At 40.2% G+C, this 23795-nt stretch overlaps 1 protein-coding gene across 35 annotated transcripts in view; it reads right to left on the bottom strand.

The window, feature by feature from the left end:
- Positions 1–23795, bottom strand: part of ABI2 (abl interactor 2) — a 101189-nt gene that overhangs the window by 62081 nt on the left and 15313 nt on the right. For all 35 annotated transcript variants that reach the window (XR_008619036.1, XR_008619035.1, XM_028481075.2 and 32 more), the window contains exon 2: positions 2871–3038. Coding sequence is in view for 33 of the 35 variants with exons in the window: in XM_028481075.2 (XP_028336876.1) it covers positions 2871–3038 (168 nt within the window). In the remaining 2 variants the exon portion in view is untranslated. The remainder of the gene's footprint in view (positions 1–2870; positions 3039–23795) is intronic.

Raw genomic sequence — 23795 nt, 5'->3', positions numbered from 1 at the left:
CAAAAAGAATCATGTACCACAATGTTCACTGCAGCTCTACTTACAATAGCCAGGACATGGAAGCAACCTAAGTGTCCATCGACAGATGAAAGGATAAAGAAGACATGGCACATATATACAATGGAATATTACTCAGCCCTAAAAAGAAATGAAATTGAGTTATTTGTAGTGAGGTGCATGGACCTAGAGTCTGTCATACAGAGTGAAGTAAGTCAGAAAGAGAAAAACAAATACTGTATGCCAACACATATATATGAAATCTTTAAAAACAAATTGGTTCTGGAGAACCTAGGGGCAGGACAGAAATAAAGACGCAGATGTAGAGAATGGACTTGAGGACATGGGGAGGGGGAAGGGTAAGCTGGGATGAAGTGAGAGAGTGGCACGTGCATATATATACACTACCAAATGTAAAATAGATAGCTAGTGGAAGCAGCTGCATAGCACAGGGAGATCAACTCAGCGCTCCGTGTCCAACTAGAGGGGTGGGATAAGGAGGGTGGAAGGAAGATGCAAGAGGGAGGAGATATGGGGATATATGTATACGTATAGCTGAGTCACTTTGTTATACAGCAGAAACTAACACATCACTGTAAAGCAATTATATCCAACAAAGATGTTAATAAAAAAAAGAAAATATATAAGGTAGACCTTACATAGCTGATTCGGTTATGTGGACTATATTTAATTATATAAATTAAACCTAAGACTTTGAAGAATTGATGGATTAGTCAATTTTAGAGGAGTCTTGAACTTTTAAGATATATGAAGAAAGGTAATATGCACATTTTAAAACTCTTTTTATTCCAGGAACGTTCTAATCATTTAGTTCTAAAAACAGAAATGAATACCACCAAGTTACTCAAATGGCAAGAGAGCTAAAATAGAAAAGTTCCAAAGATTTCAAAGAGAAGCAGACAGGGGCTTCCCTGGTGGCGCAGTCGTTGCGCGTCCGCCTGCCGATGCAGGGGAACCGGGTTCGCGCCCCATCCCACATGCCGCGGAGCGGCTGGGCCCGTGAGCCATGGCCGCTGAGCCTGCGCGTCTGGAGCCTGTGCTCCGCGACGGGAGAGGCCACAACAGAGGGAGGCCCGCATACCACAAAAAAAAAAAAAAAAAAAAAAAAAAAACAGAGAAGCAGACAGATCAAAATCTTTTCGTTTTAATGTTTTTAAAAATGTATTTTGCAATTATAAATTGGTTTTTACTGTAGTAATATTTTAAATGGTCCCAAAATATAGGAATGGTTATGAAAATTATGATATATATATATATACAACATTATGTAGCCATTGAAAATGTTTATGAAGATCTTATAACATCATGAGAAGATGTTTGTTGCAATGGTAAGTTAAAAGAGCAGAACTCAAAATTCCATATATAGTATAATCCCAGCTAAATTTTAAAAATCATTTAGAAGAAAAAAATATTGAAAGGAAATATACCAGAATATTAACAGGACAAGTTTGAGTAGTGGAGAAAGGGTTTGTTTTCCTATTTTTTTCTCTTTTCTTTGTGACATTTATAATGGAGAAAGTATAACATTAACTTTTTCTAAGTTCTATACAAAGATAATTTTATAAGGTCACTTAATCTTTCCATTACTGAGGTAACAGAAAAAAGCATTTAAACAAGTCATCAAGCTATCACATTTTAAGTGTAAAATTCGGTAAAAATTGGAAGAAAGCAGGCAAATTCTCACCTCAAGGCCGATTATTTTAACTTGACAACTGAGTTTTAATGAAACCATTAAAGTAGACTTCCCAGGACTTCCATGGTGGTGCAGTGGAAAGGACTCCAAGCTCCCAATGCAGGGGACCCAGGTTCAATTCCTGGTCAGGGAACTATAGCCTACATGCATGCTACAACTAAGAGATCATATGCCACAACTGGGGAGCCCTTGTGCCACAACTAAGGAGCCAGGAAGCCGCAACTAGGGAGGCTGCCTGCTGCAACTAAGGAGCCCTGGAGCCACAACTAAGGAGCCCACGTGCCGCAACTAAGGAGCCCCCGTGCTGCAACTAATACCTGGTGCAACCAAATAAATAAATATTTTTTTTAAAAGATGTTTAGGGGGCTTCCCTGGTGGCACAGTGGTTGAGAGTCCGCCTGCCGATGGGGAACGCGGGTTCATGCCCCGGTCTGGGGGGATCCCACATGCTGCGGAGTGGCTGGGCCCATGGGCCATGGCTGCTGGGCCTGCGCATCCGGAGCCTGTGCTCTGCAGCAGGAGAGGCCACAGCAGTGAGAGGCCCGCGTACCGCAAAAATAAATAAATAAATAAATAAATAAATTTTTAAAAAGATGTTTAGGGACTTCCCTGGTGGTGCAGTGGTTAAGAATCCACCTGCCAATGCAGGGGACACAAGTTCGAGCCCTGGTCCAGGATGATCCCACATGTCATGGAGCAACTAAGCCCGTGCACCACAACTAATGAGCCTGTGCTCTAGAGCCCATGTGCCGCAACTACTGGAGCCTGTGTGCCACAACTACTGAAGCCTGCGCGCCTAGAGCCCATGCTCTGCAACAAGAGAAGCCACCGCAATGAGAAGCCCGCGCACAACAAAGAGTAGCCCCCGTTCACCACAACTAGAGAAAGCCCACGCACAGCGACAAAGACCCAACGCAGACAAAAATAAATAAATTTTTTTTAAAAGATGTTTAAAATAAACAAAGTATACTTCCCTATCAAAATCACAGAGAAGATAATCACTAGACAAAAAGAAACAAAAAACAACCTACTACTGAGTTTGTATTTTCCAAATCATACATGTGAGTCAACTCACATAATAAAGGCTGCCAGCGTTACAGATTGCCTGTGTTTATTACGTGTACCTCATAGGCAAAATAGGAAAACAGTGTGGTCTCACTTGTGAAATATGATTGATTGAAGACTCCATCCTTCGAAGTTGGGACGCCTGGATATCCAGCATCTGCAGGACATTGTTGGCCAAGGTATTTATCAGATAGGCAACACTTGCTAAGGACTGGGTGGTGTAGGCTTTGGTTTCTTCTAGGGCTCGCTGCTTATCTGCTGACTAGAAAAACAAACCAACAATCATTACTTGAAAGATAACCCATTCTATCAATCTAATCTTCAAAAATACTCATCAAAACCATTATGTTGCTGAATCTACACACACTAGTTTAAAATGCTTTGAAAACTAATTATCAGTATTCATGTAAACCCAACAACTAAATTATTGACTTGACTTCACTAATATTTTCAGGTTGAATAGATCCATCTTTGTACAGATGCAAATAAAATCCCGAAGCTGTTGTTTAAAAAATCAGATCCGGGGGCTTCCCTGGTGGCGCAGTGGTTGAGAAACTGCCTGCTAATGCAGGGGACACGGGTTCGAGCCCTGGTCTGGGAGGATCCCACATGCCGCGGAGCAACTAGGCCCGTGAGCCACAACTACTGAGCCTGTGCGTCTGGAGCCTGTGCTCCGCAACAAGAGAGGCCGCGATAATGAGAGGCCCGCGCACTGTGATGAAGAGTGGCCCCCGCTTGCCACAACTAGAGAAAGCCCTCACACAGAAACGAAGACCCAACACAGCAAAAATAAATAAAATAAATTAATAAACTCCTACACCCAACATCTTCTAAAAAAAAAAAAAGAGATCCGATGGATATTTTGAGTAATGACAGCAAGTATAGTACATAGCTTCTCAAGGTCACTGCTTGGAAAAGTAGCATTGATTTGAATGAGTAAATTCTGGTGTACATTTTTCTATTTTCCTGAATTCCTCTTTTCCTTTCACTCTAACATGTAAAATGCATTTATAAAGAAAAGTCTGTTTAAAGTAATAATGACAAAATAATAATGATAAATTAAAATGATGAAGTAAATAAAATGATAATAATCATGATATATAATGATAAATTAAAATAAAAGTAATAAAAAGGACACTTTCTTCCCAAGCATCTTAAGTATTATAACCCTATGGAACATGAACTGCCTGCCACATATCATAAACCCTACTTGAAAAACGGAGAGTACACAGTAAAAAGTGGTTAAGTGATTATTTCCAAGGTTACAAAGGAAAGCAATTGTAAAGTTACATATTCTATACTGCTGACAAACACCATTTTCTTGCCCCAGTTCTACAGAAAGACTCTATGGTTCAGTAGAATGTACACAAGCGTCTGAATCAGAAACCTTTTATCTTAATGTCAGTTCTACTATTACAGCATGTCATATATTAAGCAGTTGTGAACATCAAGTAAGATAATGAATGTAAAACCACTTCCTAATACTATAAATCATTATATCTAACAACTGTCATTACCTCTTTGAGTAGTCATTAACTGTTCCAAGTCCACTATGTCCCACTCTCCCCTCTCCCACACCGTTTAGGACTCTAAACTTCTTCAGCACTCTAAACTTCTAAACTTACCTTAGAAAAATAGTCAAATAAGAAAAAGACACAGACAAGGATGTTCACTGACAGTTAATGGTGAAAAAGAAAAAAACATGAGACTGATTAAACAATACATTCATATACTACATTTATGCAGTAATGAAAATAGTATTGTTATGTATTACTGATATGGAAAAATATCTACGAAATAACTAATTGAAAGAGAGCTGTTTACAAAGTACCTTAACACAATCATCCTAATTTTGTAGGTGCCTGTGTATAAATGTAAGCACAAGAAAAAAGTCAGAAAAAGTAAGGCCCAAAATGTTAACATAAGTTTTCTCTGAATGTTAGGAATATAATTTGAGTCTTTTAATGATTTTTAATATGGTCTAAATTTTTTTTTTTACCTTGGGCATAAATACTTGCGTTATCAGAAAGAGTAAAGCTATATTACTTTGTAAAACCACAGTGCATGCATTAATACAAAAGAACAAACCTTAAGTGCTCTGTCCTAGTCAACTACTCAACAAGGAATATTTGTAAGGAATAAGAGCACCAAAACAATTTTTTTAATCCTTCTGAAATGTATTTTACATTTGCACACTTATTTAAACAATAATTTTGGGCTCAAGAGATTTTTCTTGTTATTTCTAAGCGCCAAAGGAAGCTTTAAAGTGTTGAGGCTGCTGCACATCTGCTGTATGGATAAGTCAACCCTCGTACATTCACTAAGGTTTTATAAGAACCTAACTTTACAAGAGCTGATATTCTACGTTTTAGAGTTTTGTGCTTGCTTCAGCAGCACATATTCTAAGTTGGAGATTGTTTTCCTATAAAGTTAAGTGCTGAATAAAAACCTGAATAAATGCAAACAGAACCTATTTCAATAAAACTGATATCAAAATTGCTACTTTAACCTAGAAGCCTTATAAATGACAATAGAGAAGCGACAATATCTTATTTTACATGTAAGAAATAGTGAACAGCACTGTAATAGAGGTTATTTTGTAATTCTTAAACAACGTCTAATAAGTAAACACCTGTGACTATATTCTTATCTTTTGCTACAACCAAGTTTAATTATCACAGTTATAGTTCATGCATTAAAGGCACTATGACACCTCAACCCAGTTATCTAATATTCCTACTTAAATGGGATTAAGTTCCTGAAAAAAGAAGAAATTTAGATAAAGGAAAAAATTATCATACGCTTATAGAGGAATATTATAATGTATGCTATGGTAAGTACAAATAGTCCTATGAGAAAAGATTCTTACGTAGAATAAAGTGACCTATTGCCAAGATCCATCCTAGGCAATGATTAATCCTTCCTACTTTGTTATTTCTTCACTTTCCCTCATGATACTGACTTCTTATCTCTACACGGAGATGTTCCCAAAGACTCTGTCTTCAGACTACTCTTCTTGCTGTACTTGCAACCCTCAGAAAGAAATTTCATTCCTTCCTTAGCTATCACTTCCAAGCACAGAATTTTTAAATCTATTTACATCTTAACTTCCATCCCTCCCAAACCCATATTTCTGTTTACATGGCACCTCACCGTGTATAATGTGCTATCAGTATATCTATAACTCACCACCTTCCCCAAAACTACTTCCTCCTACTTTTGTTAATAACATTATTACTCCATCACCTCAGATATTTTCAAAGTCTCTGTATCCTACACCTAATCCGTTGCCATGATCCTTATATTCTATCTGTGCCAACACATCATTTCCTTTCTTTCAACTGCTACTGCCTACATTCTACTTCAGGCCCTCGTTATCTCTTGCCAGGACTACTATACCAGTTTCTAGGTCAGATTGTCGTATCTTACACATGGTCCTGCAGATTCATCTTTCTAAATCAGTTCTGAAGCCCCCAGAGCTTCATCTTACCTACTTAGATAAAAACTCCTTTACTTATCATTTACAGTCTTCCTTAATATGGCCTAGAACTTATCTTCCATTCAACCCTACTTGAACCTTAGATTACAGTTTAATTAGACTTAACGGTTCACAAAACAGACCTTGGTTTCTTACCTTTGTGCCTTTGCCTATTTTCTTCACCTGAACCCATCAACTTCACCAACAACCCATCCCCTACCTTATCATCCCTGATTGTGATACTGATCATTTCTTACTGAGAATTCCCACAGGATTTTGTTTTCAGATTTACAGCACATACTTCATAATATCGGGCTGGCCAAAAAGTTCGTTCAGGTTTTTCACAAGGTGTTACAGAAAAACCCAAATGAACTTTTGGGCCAACCCAATATGTGCATGTTTCATTGACCCAAACTCCCATGCCCCCTAGTGGGAAGACCTTGAGGGTAAGTATTATGCCTTCACATCACATTACACACAGGCAATACATATTATCTGTTGAAGTGTATCTACCAAAATGTTCCAGAGAATCAAAGTTACTTCCATCACCCAATAGGCAGTGAGGGTGGGGAGGAAGAAGTGATATAGAAAGATTTCTTTGACCTCCAGAAGCTTTGGCACCATCCATGGTACTCATGCCTTACTGTGTACCCCTAAAAAGAAAGTTCAAACTTGTTTTTCAATTTGATGTTCTAGGATGGGTGCTGAGAAATATGAACAATAAGAACGTTACACCCTCTAGAGCAGCTCAAGACAGTAGTATTATTACCACTAGGTTACTACCATTATTTATTTTTCCTTTTCACTTCTACTAATAGGACAACAGATTTGGTAGAGATTTAAGTATATAGATAATGGGGAGGGGGCAGGAAAAGCATGATAATATTTAAGAAGGACGTGTATGGACATGCAGGAGAGAATTCTCCTCTACAGATCACACCCTTGAGATCTACTGTCTGTTTCTTTCTCTTCTCCAGCAGTAAATCTCTCACCCACTCTAGTCCAGCCTGTTACTCTACCTGGAAAATATGTAATTATTTTTGCTCTGGGTATAAACTATTACCACATTAGGTAAAGTACAGGTACTAAGTTCTCATTCAATCAGTTATCTAAAATATTAAACAATTTCTTCTAGACCTGCCATGATTAATTTCATCAGTTCATTTCAATAAACCCTTATTGACTGAATGTATATTACATGACAGACATTGTACTATGTACTAGAATATGAAAATGAAACACGTTCTCTGCACTCAAGAAGATTTTAGACCAAAACAGAGAAAGGCATATAAAACAGAAAATGTCAATGCAGAATGGTCAGGGATATGAATGCCATCCAACTAGGAACACTATCTTAGATGACCATCCAAGTGGAGTCTCACAGAATGGAGTTAATCCTGCCAAGCAGGAGTAAGAGAAGATATTCCCAGCAGAGCAAACAGCCTAAATAAGGGCACAGAGGCATGAAAAAGATTCTTGAATCCAGAACACATGTAAGTTTGGTATTATTAACATATCATCAGTTCACAACTGCCCCTACTTTAAGACTGAGACATGTGCTGAAATTTAAGACTAGTATAGTAACTAACCGTTTTCTTTCTCACAAAATTGTTAAAATAAAATATCACACATATAATTAACCTAGTAAGGTCATGGCAGAGTCATAGCACCTGACTCAATAATGGGGCTGAGGAGAGGGGAGTATTCTTAGATTACCTATTTACTGAGCTTTCAATTCTGCATTCCAAAAAATCTTGTTACTAAACCAAATTGAAAAGAAAGACCCCATCACTAAATCTCACAGAAATTAAAGTAATAACTTCTAAAATATATGCCAATCATTATATACAAATAGAAAAATTTTGCCAAAAGACCATACAAAATATTAGAAATATACTTATGTCTTCAGAATTGTTCAAATATTAATTTCTATGATGCCTAAAAGGGAATATATTCATTTGCTTCCAAATTCCTGGATGGAGAATGCAGTCTACAAAAAAAAGTATGGCATTCAAATTAGAATGAGTCATACAAGTCATAGTGAAAAATAGCAAAGCACAATTAGATAAACATGGACAGTTCACCAAGGAAAGAACACAAGACAAACATGAACATGGGAAAACATCCAGCCACACAAATGATAGGGGGAAAAAAATGACAGAAACAAAGCACCATTTTACCAAGTAATTAACAAGAAAAAAGTTTTAAAGAACATACCTGCATCATTTTAAATTTGCTTTGTGGTTATCTTGCTTTGGTAGACAAAGAAAGAGAAGCACATGCCAAGAATGCCAAATACTCTTACGAAAGGAAAAGTAATACTGAACGTGCCAGGAGACTGCAGAAATCAAGAGAAAGAACTATTTTAAGAGGACGACATGGTCATGCTACTAAGAAGAAAGATGAGGTCAGAAAAGTATCCAGTAAATGGCTGTGGCAATGTGGAATTGCTTGATGAATTTTTAAAAAGCATTTTTAGCTGAGTAGTAGTGTAGAAATCAGATCAGAATGAATTTTAAGAATTGAGATGGATGCTGGGAAAGCAGCCCTAAGGTCCACAGAGCCGTGGTTCATTAGAGATGCCACTTAGATGTACAACAGGAACTACCAAGGGGAAAGCTGGATGTAGGAGTCCGAAGCTCAGGAGAGAGGTCAGAGTGGGAAATAAACACTTGTCATTGGTGTACAGATAGTACTTACAGCATGAACCTAGAAGAGGATACCTGAGGAGTATAAATGCAAATCTGAGAATTCATCCCTGGGGCATGCCAACATTTCGAGGAAGAACTCTCCTAAAGAGAAGCCAGCGAAGGGAGAACAAAGGAGCAGCCAGTGAGGTAAAAGCCTGGGGAATGTGTAATCATGGACTTAAGAGAGGAAAATATTCAGAGGAATGTTTTCCTTCAGCTGAGTTGAAAGCTGCTGAGCAAAAAAACAAGATGAGAACAAAGACATGGATCCAACATGGTGCTCATCAATGACCTTGACAAGTGACACCTCAGGGGACAGACTATCAGGTGGAGGAAGAACTAAGTTTGAGTACCTCAAACAAGAGGACAGATCAACATGGACTCCTGTCCTCAGAGGAATATGGATGATCTTCCCCCAAGGGGATCATTTGTGCTTGCCTTGGAAAGATGAGTCTGATCTGGATGCACAGATGTCTAGGGTGAGACAGGATGTACACAGTTTGCCCAGCCAAGGAACCACGGAATCAGGTCTCCTGGGAGGAGCAAAAACCAGGTGAAGCAGAGAGCACATGGCGGGGAGTTGGGGGTAATACAGCTTGAGCTGCAGTAGAATCTGGTCATGGGTATCTGGAGCTAGCTGGAGGCCCTGAATTCCTGCTCTGGCAGGAGGACCTGCCCTTGAGGAACATGGTGATGGGAATGGGAGAGCCCAAGGAAGAAGAGGAGCTGAATGTGTATATGTTGTGGGGCAGGGTCCGTGGAAGGGGGCCAGAGGGAGAAGAGGTGCCTGGAAGGAGGACCAGTCTGACAATCTCCTTCTTCCTTCAAGTGCCAATGCCGGCTCTCACCACCTGAGGACATCCTTCTGGAGCCTTTCTAAGGGTGTAGTTTAGAGGTCCATCCTCCCCACTCCCATAAGGCCCATGCTGACTCTGGCACAAAAAAATGCTGCCCCTAGGGCAAACTGTTTCTAATTCTCACCTGAACAGGTCCTGTTGGTATTTACAACTGCTTCATGATTTCTCTTTCATTCTGAAATCCTACAACACCCGACTTGTATTGAGTGTCTCCTGTATGCCAGATGACTAAGCACATACCAGCATGAGTACTGAGTGGAGGAGGTGGCGGGTGGCAGGCCTCTCCTGGGTGGAGAGGGTGGCCTTGTGGCTTTCAGTCTGATGCTCCCACATGTGTCGGTGGTTGAGTCACCTCCCTCACTCTTTATCCCACGTTCTCTGGGAATTCACCTTATGAAACTGTCCTCTCTTCACTATACACCTGGACCCAGCATGTCCATCCTGGGTGTTATACGTTCCATTACCTTTTCCTTGTTTGGGAGCTTTCATTCTCCGATTAAAAATATTTTTTTGAAATTAAAAAGAAAAAAAGAAAAGAAGAATTGAAGAAAGCACATATAGACAACACTTTGTAAAATGTTTGGCCATACAGCAAATTAGAGAAATGGAACCAGCTAGAAGAGAATATAGAGTTAAAGAAAGGTTTATTTTAAGGTGGAAAATACCAGAGCAGTTTTACATGCTGAGATAAACAATCTAATGAGACAGGAAAGGTGGAAGAGGCAAAAGGGTTTAAGGAAAGGAACAAAATATTTGAGAAGGGGAGAGCTCAAATGGAGTGACTAGTCTTTGACTGGAGGAGGACAGTTGTTTTAGAAACTGCCGTCTTTGGAAAAAAGAAAAAGGAGAAAGTTGCTGCAGTTAAAAGGTTTATAGATTTTAATCTGGGAAGATGAAGATTTAGTCTAGTAGCTTTAATCTCTGAAGTATGAGGCAGGGCAATATATAAAAATGAAGAGGGCAGAGAGATTTGTGGATATAAAAAGAGACAGATGAAAAAAAAAAAGAGAGAGACATGAAGATAAGACGTATTTATCTCAGGGCTTCCCTGGTGGCACAGTGCTTAAGAATCCGCCTGCCAATGCAGGGGACACGGGTTCGAGCCCTGGTCCGGGAAGATCCCACATGCCGTGGGGCAACTAAGCCCATGCACCACAGCTACAGAGCCTGTGCTCTAGAGCCCGCGTGCCACAACTACTGAGCCTGTGCTCTAGAGCCCGCCTGCCACAACTACTGAGCCTGTGCTCTAGAGCCCGCGTGCCACAACTACTGAAGCCCACGTGCCTAGAGTCTGTGCTCCGCAACCAGAGAAGCCACCAAAATGAGAAGCCCACGCACCGCAACAAAGAGTAGACCCCGCTCGCCGCAACTAGAGAAAGCCCGCACTCAGCAACAAAGACCCAATGCAGCCATAAATAAATAAATAAATGTATTTTTTTAAAAAAACCATTCTCAATTCTATCTTACTAAAAAAAAAAAAAAAAAGACATATTTATCTCAGAAAGTGAAAAACAGAAAATGGGGGGTTAAACGAGATCACGTATGCCAAGAATTTAGCACAGAACTTGGCACAATAGAAGAGCTCAATAAATGATAGAACTTTTTATGTTACCTGATCTCCAGATGTAGAAAATCTTTTAAATATAAAGCAATGGTCAGGAAGGACAACTACGATCTCCAAAACTGCTATATTATAAAAGTTTTAAAATAATATAATAAAGCTTCAAAATATAAACAAGCAAATCAAAACCCTACACCCAACAGGGTAACAAACATGTAAATTTAAATACACAAATTTAAGACAGAAAATTTAAAACCAACTCTGTAAACAACAGTTATATTGAAAAGACGAGCCACAAACTGGTTTAAAATATCTACAAAACATATTTGATAAAGAACCAGCATCCGAAATACGCATGGAACTCTTAAAACTCAACAATAAGAAAACAATCAAATTTTTTAATGGGCAAGAGATCTGAACAGATACCTCACCAAAGAAGATATACAGATGGCAAATAAGCATATGAAAAGATTCAACATTATATGTCATGAGGGAATTGCAAACTAAAACAAGATAGCACTACACACCTATTAGAACAGCTAAAATCCAAAACACTGACAAACACCAAATGCTGGAGAGGAAGTGGGAGGAGAACTCTCACTCATTGCTGGTGGGAATGCAGAATGGTACAGCCACTTTGGAAGACAGTTTGGCAGTTTCTTACAAAACTAAATACACTCTTACCATATGATGCAGTAACCATGCTCCTCAGTATTTACTCAAATGAGCTGAAAATTTATGTTTATACAAATTTTGCACAAGGATACTCTTATCATATGATCCAGCACTTGGTATTTTCCTAAAAGAGCTGGAAACTTATGTCCACACAAAAACCTATATATAGATATTTATAGAAGCTTTATTATAATTGCCAAAACTTAAAAGCAACCAAGATGTCCTTGAGTAGGTGGAGAAATAAACTGTGGTACATCAAACAACTGAATACTATTTAGCACTAAAAAGAAATGAGCTATCAAGCCATGAAAAGACATGGAGGAATAATAAATGTATATTACTAAGTGAAAGAAGCCAATCTGAAAATGCTACATACTGTATGAGTTTAACTATATGACATTCTGAAAAAGGCAAAATTATGGAGACAGGAAAAAAAGATCAGTGGTTGCCAGGAGTTTGTGGAAAGGGAGGGAGGGATAAATAGGTGGAACCCAGGAGATTTTTAGGGCGGTGAAACTATTCTGTATAATACTGTAATGGTGGGTACATGTCACTATACATTTGTCAAAACTCATAGAATGTGAAACACTGAAAGCAAACCCTAATGTAAACTACAGACTTTAGTTAATAATTACAATATTGGTTCAGCTTTGATAATGTACCACACTAGTGCAGGATGTTAATAAAAGGGGCAACTGGGTGTAGGGGTTTAGGGGTATATGAGAACACTCTGTATTCCATTTTTTCTGTAAAACTAAAACTGATCTAAAATAAAAACCCTACAACCAACATTCTTATAAGACAGCTCTATCCCAGCTACCTTCTGTTCTACTTATTTAGCCCATAGAGGAAAAAAAATCAGTATTTTTGCCCCTCCAAACTCTAGAAGTACTAGGTCCTCCCAATACAGCTTCCTCTCTTTGCTCCATTCAAGTAGGATTTAACCTTCAGAATTTTCTCAAGAAAAGTCAGGCAGGGCTTCCCTGGTGGCGCAGTGGTTAAGAATCCACCTGCCAATGCAGGGGACATGGGTTCGAGCCCTGGTGTGGGAAGATCCCACATGCCGCGGAGCAACTAAGCCCGTGAGCCACAACTACCGAGCCTGCACTCTAGAGCCCGCGTGCCACAACTACTGAAGCCCGCGTGCCTAGAGCCTGTGCTCCACAACAAGAGAAGCCACCACAGTGAGAAGCCCGCGCACCGCAGCTAAGAGTAGCCCCTGCTCACCGCAACGAAGACCCAATGCAGCAACAGAAAAAAAAGAAATGTCAGGCAACAATTTTCATGCCTACTCCCATATCAAGCCCAGTTCACTCTAGAGTCAGGATCTACTCAGATCTCGCTCCCTGTGCACAGCTCAAGCATTTCTACAGATTAGCAAACCTCAAACTGGGGATGAAATCTCAATCCTCCTTTTTAGTAGACAACCCCAATTTCTATGACTGATTTTCATAAACCTCTCCTGATGTACGTGGATATGAGGGAGAAGCACAGCACTTCTACCACCCTCTTATAAGAAATCTTTATTCGTTTACATACACATATGTAAATGAATGGATATATATTGCTATGTATATGTATATTTATGGATATACAGAGAATAAGGGGATGAAAAGCAGTCTCATCTCTCAGCAGGTCCTATATGAGTAACATAACAGCCTTTATTAAAATACAGAGGTAATTGTTAAATATTGTTCTCAACTTTGGAACCTGAACTATAACACCAAGACAACAAAATAAAGTCTCATTTAATATCCTCTTACACAAATAATTTGAAACCATATAAATGTCCAACAACAGGAAAAGAGTTACATAAATTTGGCACAACTATATCATAAGATATTTAGTATTAAAAACTGTTTATGGGACTTCCCTGGTGGCACAGTGGTTAAGAATCCACCTGCCGGGCTTCCCTGGTGGCGCAGTGGTTGGGAGTCCGCCTGCCGATGCAGGGGATATGGGTTCGTGCCCCGGTTGGGGAAGATCCCACATGCCACGGAGCGGCTGGGCCCGTGAGCCATGGCCGCTGAGCCTGTGTGTCCGGACCCTGTGCTCCGCAACAGGAGAGGCCACAACAGTGAGAGGCCCGCGAACAGAAAAAAAAAAAAAAAAGAATCCACCTGCCAATGCAGGGGACACGGGTTTGATCCCTGGTCCGGGAAGATCCCACATGCTGCGGAGCAGCTAGGCCCGCGACAGAAAAAAAAAAAAAAAAGAATCCACCTGCCAATGCAGGGGACACGGGTTTGATCCCTGGTCCGGGAAGATCCCACATGCTGCGGAGCAGCTAAGCCCGTGCGCCACAACTACTGAGCCTGCACGCCACAACTACTGAAGCCCACCCACCCGAGAGCCTGCACGCCCAAACTACTGAGCCCACGCACCTCAACTACTGAAGCCTATACACTCTAGGACCCGTGTGCCGCAACTTCTGAGCCTGTGTGCTGCAACTACTGAAGCCCACGTGCCTAGAGACCATGCTCCACAACAAGAGAAGTCACTGCAATGAGAAGCCCGCGTACTGCAACCAAGAGTAGCCCCCGCTCGCCGCAACTAGAGAAAGCCTGCGTGCAGCAACAAAGACCCAAAGCAGCCAAAAAACAAAAACAAAAACACAACAGGCTCTGCCTTTCTGTTTGCTTTCATTCTGTTTTCCTTTATAGTCATCTTCTACACTGTCTCCTGGCCAAAACAAACAAACAAATAAAAAATAACTCAGTGCAGGAAAGCAGTATTAAAGATAGTATTATCTCTTTCTTGTTCAGCATCTGTTACTGTTTTTTCTGGTTAAAGAATTCTGCATTCACTTGGCAAATTCAGTTCGTGGCAGTTGACTCCCATTCTCCCTCCACCTTCCCCATGCCACAGGTATGGACACAAGACCCAAGCTTACCTAAAGTACACCAATCCTTTGGACACTGTCTGATTTAGAGGACATTGATTCAAGTTAAGCCAGTAAGAGTCTTCTCTGGAACTTTTCTAACAGATAGAAAAGTTATTCTATCTTATATATTCTTATATAAGAATATAAGCTATACACTGTTCTAACTAAACAGATGAAAAAGGTTAATTCTTTCAGATCAAGCAAAGTATGAATTTGGGATCTTTGTGTAGATTCTACAAATGAGAGAAACTATAGGTGGAATTCTCTAAAATTTTTCAGTGGGTAGAGTTTTAAAAGACCCAAAGTATCAATAGGAAGATGCCTATCCACGCCCACCCTATCCCCACACACACCACTCCTCCACACACAGAGCCAGAAAAAAGAACAGGCAAGAACTTAGATCAAAAACAAAGCTCCCTATGATTTGTAAGTTATCATGTAGCAATTATAAATGATGTAAGCCTGCTATTAAGAACCTTCCCAAGAGGGTTTTCTATCTCGAAATGTGATCTGGAGACATTTTTACTGATAAAATTAAGATGTCATTCATAGGAAGTCAAGTGAAAATGTAATCAGTGAAAATTCATCTATCTGCTTGGGAATTAGAAGATAAGTTCATATGGGATTGAGGGAAATATAAAGACATATGTAAAAGACTGAAAAATTGTATTTAACGTGTCATAGCAGATCGCATTTTTATCTAAGGAACATTCCTTCCATCTTGATTAAAAAGAGAAAAGAAACTTCTCTCTACCTCAAACCTAGGCTGTGACCTACACTAGGCCAATTCTAATACTTTTGCCCATTCTAGGCCACAGTGATTTTCTTCCAGAGAAACACAGATACATCTCTGGATTTTTTCCAACTGATTCTAGAAGAGAGAACTTTCCTTTCCTCTTATCTCAGATGTATGAAGTCTGAAACATATGTAAGGCTATCTCACAGTACATGGAGTATGCCTATCTGAAAGGACAAAGCCAACATGCAGAAAGAAACAGAAATGAGTTCGAGTCCTTGATGCCAGCCATTCCTGCTTTTTCACATTTAGTTAGTAACTAATACATTCACATTTTTGTTATTTGTGATTGGGCAGGAGGAGGTGCTGACTGAAGAGGAACTGACCACCACACTCAAGGTACAGTGCACGCCTGCTGAGGAGTTCAGAGAGTTTAAAGACCAGGATGGATGGGGAGATGATAAAAGGGAAGAGGACAGCCTGACAATCACAAGTGTCACTAAACTCAAAACATCATGGAGACAGCTTCTTGGGGACAGTGTTTTGTTGACCCTGCAAACCTATGCCACAGACTTAAAAACTGAGCAAGATTTATTCAGTAATAAGGAAGTCTACACCAAACTCAGCTGAAGGAACAGAATGCTTCACGGGTTTCTTATGATCAGATGATCTTACACCAACTGTTGGAACTGACAAGTTAGCAAGGTTCCCTGTTGCCTGAAGGAGCATCATTATGGAAAAGAACATTATTCTAAGCTGATATTCACTGATGCTTGAAAAGGAAAATCTGGACCTTTTGCTTTGCTTTTCGTATTAAACACCAAGAGGAAAAGTTTAAAAAAGCTTTTTCAAATTGAGTTTCTGTCAATTGAAGCCAACGAATCCTACAACACTTAAAACTGTTACTTTTAATAGCTTAATATATACTGGCTTCAGTTCTCAGTAACACGGCATCTTTAAAATAGTTATGTCATCTACCTAGACAACCTATGTATATGCTAATTGGAAACAACTCAGGCAGATAAACTTGATATTCACCTCCACCCCTAAAGTATCAGTGGAGAGAAAAAGAAGGTTACTTTAGAAATAAGACAAAAGATCACAGACTAATCTTTTCGAGATTCAAAAAATAAAGTTATTTGCTGAGATTGTGGTTGGCTATTTCAGGAAAACTTATCACTAAAGCCAAAGTGAGGTTTCTAGAAAATGATTAGGATAATAGCAAAGATAGGGCATTTGGGTTCTTATTCTAGCTCTGCTACTATCTTACCAGGTCATAAATAACTCACTTATACTCTCAAGAAATCAGTTACTACTTGTTACATTGGAAAGTCTAGACTATTACATCGTTTTCAGCTATAAAATACCATGATTCTTTTCTGGAATTTGGAAGTAGGTCATTTTAGATACAACTATACATGCTTACCTAAAAAGTGACAGATCACAAGTTTTATAATAATATCTATTTTAGATTAGAAAAAAATAAGTCTGGTAAATCTGACATCAAATTTGTTTCTTAAAACAGACAAAAGTTTCAAAACACTTTCCTTATTACTTAAAGATGCTCTCCTTTACCCAGTTGCCTTTTTTTTTTTATTTAAAAAAAAAATTTTTTTTTGCGGTACGCGGGCCTCTCACTGTTGTGGCCTCTCCCGTTGCGGAGCACAGGCTCCGGACACGCAGGCTCAGCAGCCATGGCTCACGGGCCCAGCCACTGCGTGGCATGTGGGATCTTCCCCGACCGGGGCACGAACCCGTATCCCCTGCGTCGGCAGGCGGACTCTCAACCACCGCGCCACCAGGGAAGCCCTACCCAGTTGCCTTTTTAAACACATTTCAAGTATGGGAGAAAATATTTGCAAATACATGACTGATAAGGAGTTAATATCCAAAATATATGAACAGCTCATACAACTCAGTATTGAAAAAACCCAATTAAAAATGGGCAGAAGACCTGAATAGACTTTTTTCCAAAGAAGACATACAAATGGTCAACAGACACATGAAAAGATGCTCAACATCACTAATCATTCACAGAAATGCAAATCAAAACCACAATGAGATATCACCTTACACCTATCAGAATGGCTATCATCCAAAAAAAAGGAAAAAAAAAAAAAGACCACAAATAACAAATGTTGGCAAGGATGTGGAGAAAAGGGAATCCTTGTACACTATTAGTAGGAATGTAAATTGGTGCAGCCACTGTGAAAAACAGCAAAGAGACATTTTAAAAGAATATAAAACCACAAAAAAGGGAAAACAATTTTAGAAACTCAACCCAAGAGGTCCAAACCTGACTAATAAAAACCCAAAAAGAGAAAACAAAGCAGAAACATCATACAATTTTTCAGAGTTAAAGAATATAAGACTCCACTAAATGTACTCATCAAATGCTTAGTACAATTGATGGAAAAAGACCAATAGCAAAAAACATCATCATGAGGAATAAATGATCCTACAAGCCTCCAGACAGGGAGAGAAAAAAAAAACATATACAAAAAAAAAAAAAATCAGGAAGCAAAATGGCACCTGACTTCTCAAAAGCAACACCAAAAGCTAACAGAAAATGTAGAAAATAGAAGAATGTCTTTACAATCTGAGAGAAAATTATTTCCAACCTATAATTCTTTACCAATCAAACCATCAATCTAGTGAAAGTTGAATAAGATTTTCAGCACACTTTTTTTTTTTTTTAACTTTCCATGTACCCTTTCTCAGGAAGCACTGGAGGATGTACATTCTTAAAACAGAAAGGCAAGAAAGGAGGAAGCATGGAATCCAGAAAATAGAATCTACATCAAAGAGGCAAAGGAAAATCAAAGACCAATGGCAAAGAAAATTTCTGAGATGACAGCTGGGTTAATAATTCATACAATCCATATTGGAGAAAAACGGCCAAGGGCTCCAAGAAATATGCTTCCTGGGGGAGGAAACAGAACTGATATTGGGAGACAATTCTCCACGGTTCTTCTGCATTTTGTACATTGCGGTGAGCAGAGGCACTGATGGCCTTTGTTCGACTATCTTTCCAAGTATGTTTGTACAGAAAACAGTCTTAGAAGATAAAGAATATCTCCCTCTGGAGCAAAGGGCAGGTATTTTTACTGACCTACGTAAAAGATTCAGGTTCCCTAAATTCAGGGTTCCTCCCAATAATGCAACCCACTGCATGTGCAGATATCACCTGGACTTCCTCATGTCACACTGAGATCAGAGGTTTTAGGAATATTATTTAGGAATAATAATAAGTGAAAATAAGGATTTTCCCCACTGAAAATCAGGGGTTTTAGGAAAAATGATACTCTGGCTAATGTTATTGCTGTAATAAAGTCTTACGTCTCTGACACAGGAGTCTCATGTCTCCTGCCACAGCAACCATAAAACTGTGGCTAGCTAGCCTGTTAGGTTGAAAATAGGGTTAAATTTCAGATCCTTCACAGTTTTTGACAACTGATGGATCACTAATATGCTTTAATATATTGAGATAAGATTTACACATCCAGAGGAAAATTTAGAGATGAAACAGAGATAGATACATAAGTAATTAAGCCTTCGAAGAAGTGAGGTAATTATTAGCCCCAAGGAAAAGAAAATTTTGCTTAGGAAATAAAATCACCAGTCCACTGTATGATTCAGCTGTGAATATTTACATAGATATAATGGACAAAATAAATCCAAACTGCTAAGAAGTTATGTTGAAAAGATGGGGAAAAGTATAGGAAAGTGAAGTCACCAATTCTCATAGCAGAATTATCTAAAACTTTAAAAATAGCAACATGTACATGGACACGTGGAGGTAAAAATCAGAAGAAACATAAAAGTTGAAAGAGTCTCCAGACAGAGGGAAATCAGAAGTAAAGGTGGTACTTTTTTTTTTTGGTGGGGTGGGAGGGTGTAGACATTGAAAAGAATTACAATGTTGGAAATAATCAAATCTGTGTAATTCAATGTGGCAGTCACTAGGCACCTGTGGCTACTGAGCACTTGAAAGGTAGGTAGTACAAAGGTAAAATTTAAATTGAATTTCAATTAATTTAAATTTCAGTAATACATAAGATCAATATACAAAATCAATTGTATATATAGTAATAAACAATCCAAAAATGAAATTAAGAAATCAACTCCATTTACAATAGGATCAAAAAGAATAAAATACTTAGAAATCATTTTAAAAATAGAAGTATAAGACTTAGACACTGAAAACTACAAAACGTTATTAAAATAAAGAAGAACTAATTAAGTGGAAAGCCATCACATGTTCATTTATCAGAAGACTTAATGTAATTAACATGGCTCCCCAAGTTTATCTACAGATTCAATATAATCCCAGTCAAAATCCCAGCAGCCTTTTTGGCAGAAATTAACAAGGCATCCAAAAATTCATATGGAAATTCAAGGGATGCAGGGTAGCTGAAATAATCTTGAAAAAGAACAAAGTTGGGGGACTTCCCTTGTGGCCTAGTGGTTAAGAATCCGCCTTCCAATGCAGGGAACGCGGGTCCAGTCCCTGGTGGAGGAACTAAGCCTGCGCGCCGCAACTACTGAACCCTCGCACCACAACTAGAGAGCCCACGTGCCACAAACAGAAAGAAGCCAGCATGCTGCAACAAAGAGCCTGCATGCCACAACTAAGACCTGACAGAGCCAAAAGTAAATAAATAAATAAATTTTTTTTTTTAAAGGACAAAGTTGGAGGACACATATATCAAAATTTCAAAACTACAAAAGTACTATAATCAAGACTGTGGGGAGAGCGGAGAGAAGATGGTGGAAGAGTAAGACGCGGAGATCACCTTACTCCCCACAGATACATCAGAAATACAACTACACGTGGAACTGCTCCTATAGAACACCCACTGAATGCTGGCAGAAGACCTCAGACCTTCCAAAAGGCAAGAAACTCCCCACGTACCTGGGTAGGGCAAAAGAAAAAAGAATAAACAGAGACAAAAAAAATAGGGATGGGACCTGCAACAGTGGGAGGGAGCTGTGAAGGAGGAAAGGTTTCCACACACTAGAAGCCCCTTCACAGGCGGAGACTGCTGGTGGCAGAGGGGGAAGCTACCGAGCCACGGAGGAGAGCACAGCAACAGGGTGCGGAGGGCAAAGCGGAAAGATTCCCGCAGAAGATCGGTGCTGACCGGCACTCACCAGCCCCAGAGGCTTGTCTGCTCACCCGCCGGGACGGGCAGGGGCTGGGATCTGAGGCTCGGGCTTCCGTCGGATCCCAGGAAGAGGACTGGGGTTGGCGGAGTAAACACAGCCTGAAGGGGTTAGTGCACCACGGCTAGCCAGGAGGGAGTCCGGGACAAGTCTGGAGCTGCCGAAGAGGCAAGAGACCTTTTCTTCCCTCTTTGCTTCCTGCGGCATGAGGAGAGGGGATTAAGCGCGCCGCTTAAAGGAGCTCCAGAGACGGGCGCGAGCTGCGGCTATCAGCGCGGACCCCAGAGACGGGCATGAGATGCTAAAGCTGCTGCTGCAGCCAACAAGAAGCCTGTGTGCGAGCACAGGTCACTCTCCACACCTCCCCTCCCGGGAGCCTGTGCAGCCCGCCACTGCCAGGGTGACCCCAGAGACGGGCATGAGACGCTAAGGCCGCTGCTGCAGCCAACAAGAAGCCTGTGTGCGAGCACAGGTCACTCTCCACACCTCCCCTCCCGGGAGCCTGTGCAGCCCGCCACTGCCAGGGTCCCGTGATCCAGGGACAACTTCCCCGGGAAAACGCACAGCGCACCACAGGCTGGTGCAACGTCATGCCGGCTTCTGCCACCGCAGGCTCGCCCCGCACTCCGTGCCTCTCCCTTCCGCTGGCCTGAGTGAGCCAGAGCCTCAGAATCAGCAGCTCCTTTAACCCCCTCCTGTCTGAGCGAAGAGCAGACGCCCTCAGGCGACCACGCTGAGGCGGGGCCAAATCCAAAGCTGAACCCCAGGAGCTATGCAAACAAAGAGAAAGGGAAATTTCTCCCAGCAGCCTCAGAAGCAATGGATTAAAGCTCCACCATCAACTTGATGTACCCTGCAGCTGTGGAATACCTGAATAGACAACGAATCATCCCAAATTGAGGAGGACTTTGGGAGCAAGATATATTATTTTTTCCCCTTTTTCTCTTTTTGCGAGTGTGTATGCTTCTGTGTGAGATTTTGTCTGTATAGCTTTGTTTTCACCATTTGTCCTAGGGTTCTGACCGTCCCGTGTTTTTTTTTTTTTTTAACTTTTCAAGATTTTTCTTCTTGATAATTATTTTTTATTCTAATAACTTTATTTTATTTTATCCTACTTTATTTTTTTCTTTCTTTCTCTTTCTTTCTTTCCTTTCTTTCTTTCTATATTTTCTCCCTTTTATTCTGAGCCATGTGGATTAAAGGCTCTTGATGCTCCAAGCAGGCATCAGGGCTGTGCCTCTGAGGTGGGAGAACCAACTTCAGGACACTGGTCCACAAGAGACCTCCCAGCTCCACGTAATATCAAACAGCGAAAATCTCCCGGAGTTCTCCATCTCAACTCCAAGACCCAGCTTCACTCAACGACCAGCAAGCTACAGTGCTGGACACCCTATGCCAAACAACTAGCAAGACAGGAACACAGCCCCATCCATTAGCAGAGAGGCTGCCTAAAATCATAATAAGGCCAACGACCCCCCAAAACACACCACCAGACGTGGACCTAACTGCCCACCAGAAAGACAAGATCCAGCCGCATCCACCAGAACACAGGCACTAGTCTCCCCAACCAGGAAACCTACTCAACCCACTGAACCAACCTTAGCCACTGGGGACAGACCCCAAAAACAACGGGAACTACAAACCTGCAGCCTGCAAAAAGGAGATCCCAAACACAGTAAGCAAAATGAAAAGACAGAAAAACACACAGCAGATGAAGGAGCAAGGTAAAAACCCACCAGACCTAACAAATGAAGAGGAAAAAGGCAGTCCACCTGAAAAAGAATTCAGAATAAGGATAGTTAGGATGATCCAAAATCTTGGAAATAGAATAGAGAAAATGCAAGAACCATTTAACAACCACCGAGAAGAAATAAAGAGGAAGCAAGCAACGATGAACATAATAAATGAAATTAAAAATACTCTAGATGGGATCAATAGCACAATAACTGGAGCACAAGAACAGATACGTGACCAGGAAGATAAAATAGTGGAAATAACTACTGCAGAGCAGAATAAAGAAAAAGAATGAAAAGAACTGTGGACAGTCTCAGAGACCTCTGGGACAACATTAAACGTACCAACATTCGAATTATAGGGGTCCCAGAAAAAGAAGAGAAAAAGAAAGAGACTGAGAAAATATTTGAAGAGATTATAGTTGAAAAGTTCCCTAATACGGGAAAGGAAATAGTTAATCAACTCCAGGAAGCGCAAGGGAATCCCCATAAGGTTAACAGCTGATCTTTCAGCAGAAATTCTGCAAGCCAGAACGGTGTGGCAGGACACATTTAAAGTGATGAAAGGGAAAAACCTACAACTAAGATTATTCTACCTAGCAAGGATCCCATTCAGATTCGACAGAGAAATTAAAACCTTTACAGACAAGCAAAAGCTAAGAGAATTCAGCACCAACAAACCAGCTTTACAACAAATGCTAAAGGAACTTCTCTAGGCAGGAAACACTGGAGACGAAAAAGACCTACAACAACAAACCCAGAACATTAAGAAAATGGTAATAGGAACATAAATATTGATAATTACCGTAAATGTAAATGGATTAAATGCTCCCACCAAAAGACACAGACTGGCTGAATGGATACAAAAACAAGACCCGTATATATGCTGTCTACAAGAGCCCCACTTCAGACCTAGGGACACATACAGACTGAAAGTGAGGAGATGGAAAAAGATATTCCATGCTAATAGAAATCAGAAGAAAGCAGAGTAGCAATTCTCATATCAGACAAAATAGACTTTAAAATACAGACTATTACAAGAGACAAAGAAGGACACTACATAACGATCAAGGGATCAATCCATGATGAAGATATAACAATTGTAAATATTTATGCACCCAACATAGGAGCACCTCAATACATAAGGCAACTGCTAACAGCTCTAAATGAGGAAATCGACAGTAACACAATAATAGTGGTGGACATTAACACCTCACTTACACCAATGGACAGATCATC

Source organism: Physeter macrocephalus, chromosome 2 (genome assembly GCF_002837175.3).
Source record: "Physeter macrocephalus isolate SW-GA chromosome 2, ASM283717v5, whole genome shotgun sequence".
Classification (NCBI taxonomy): Eukaryota; Metazoa; Chordata; class Mammalia; order Artiodactyla; family Physeteridae; genus Physeter; species Physeter macrocephalus.
This window is presented reverse-complemented; position numbering and strand designations above follow the sequence as displayed.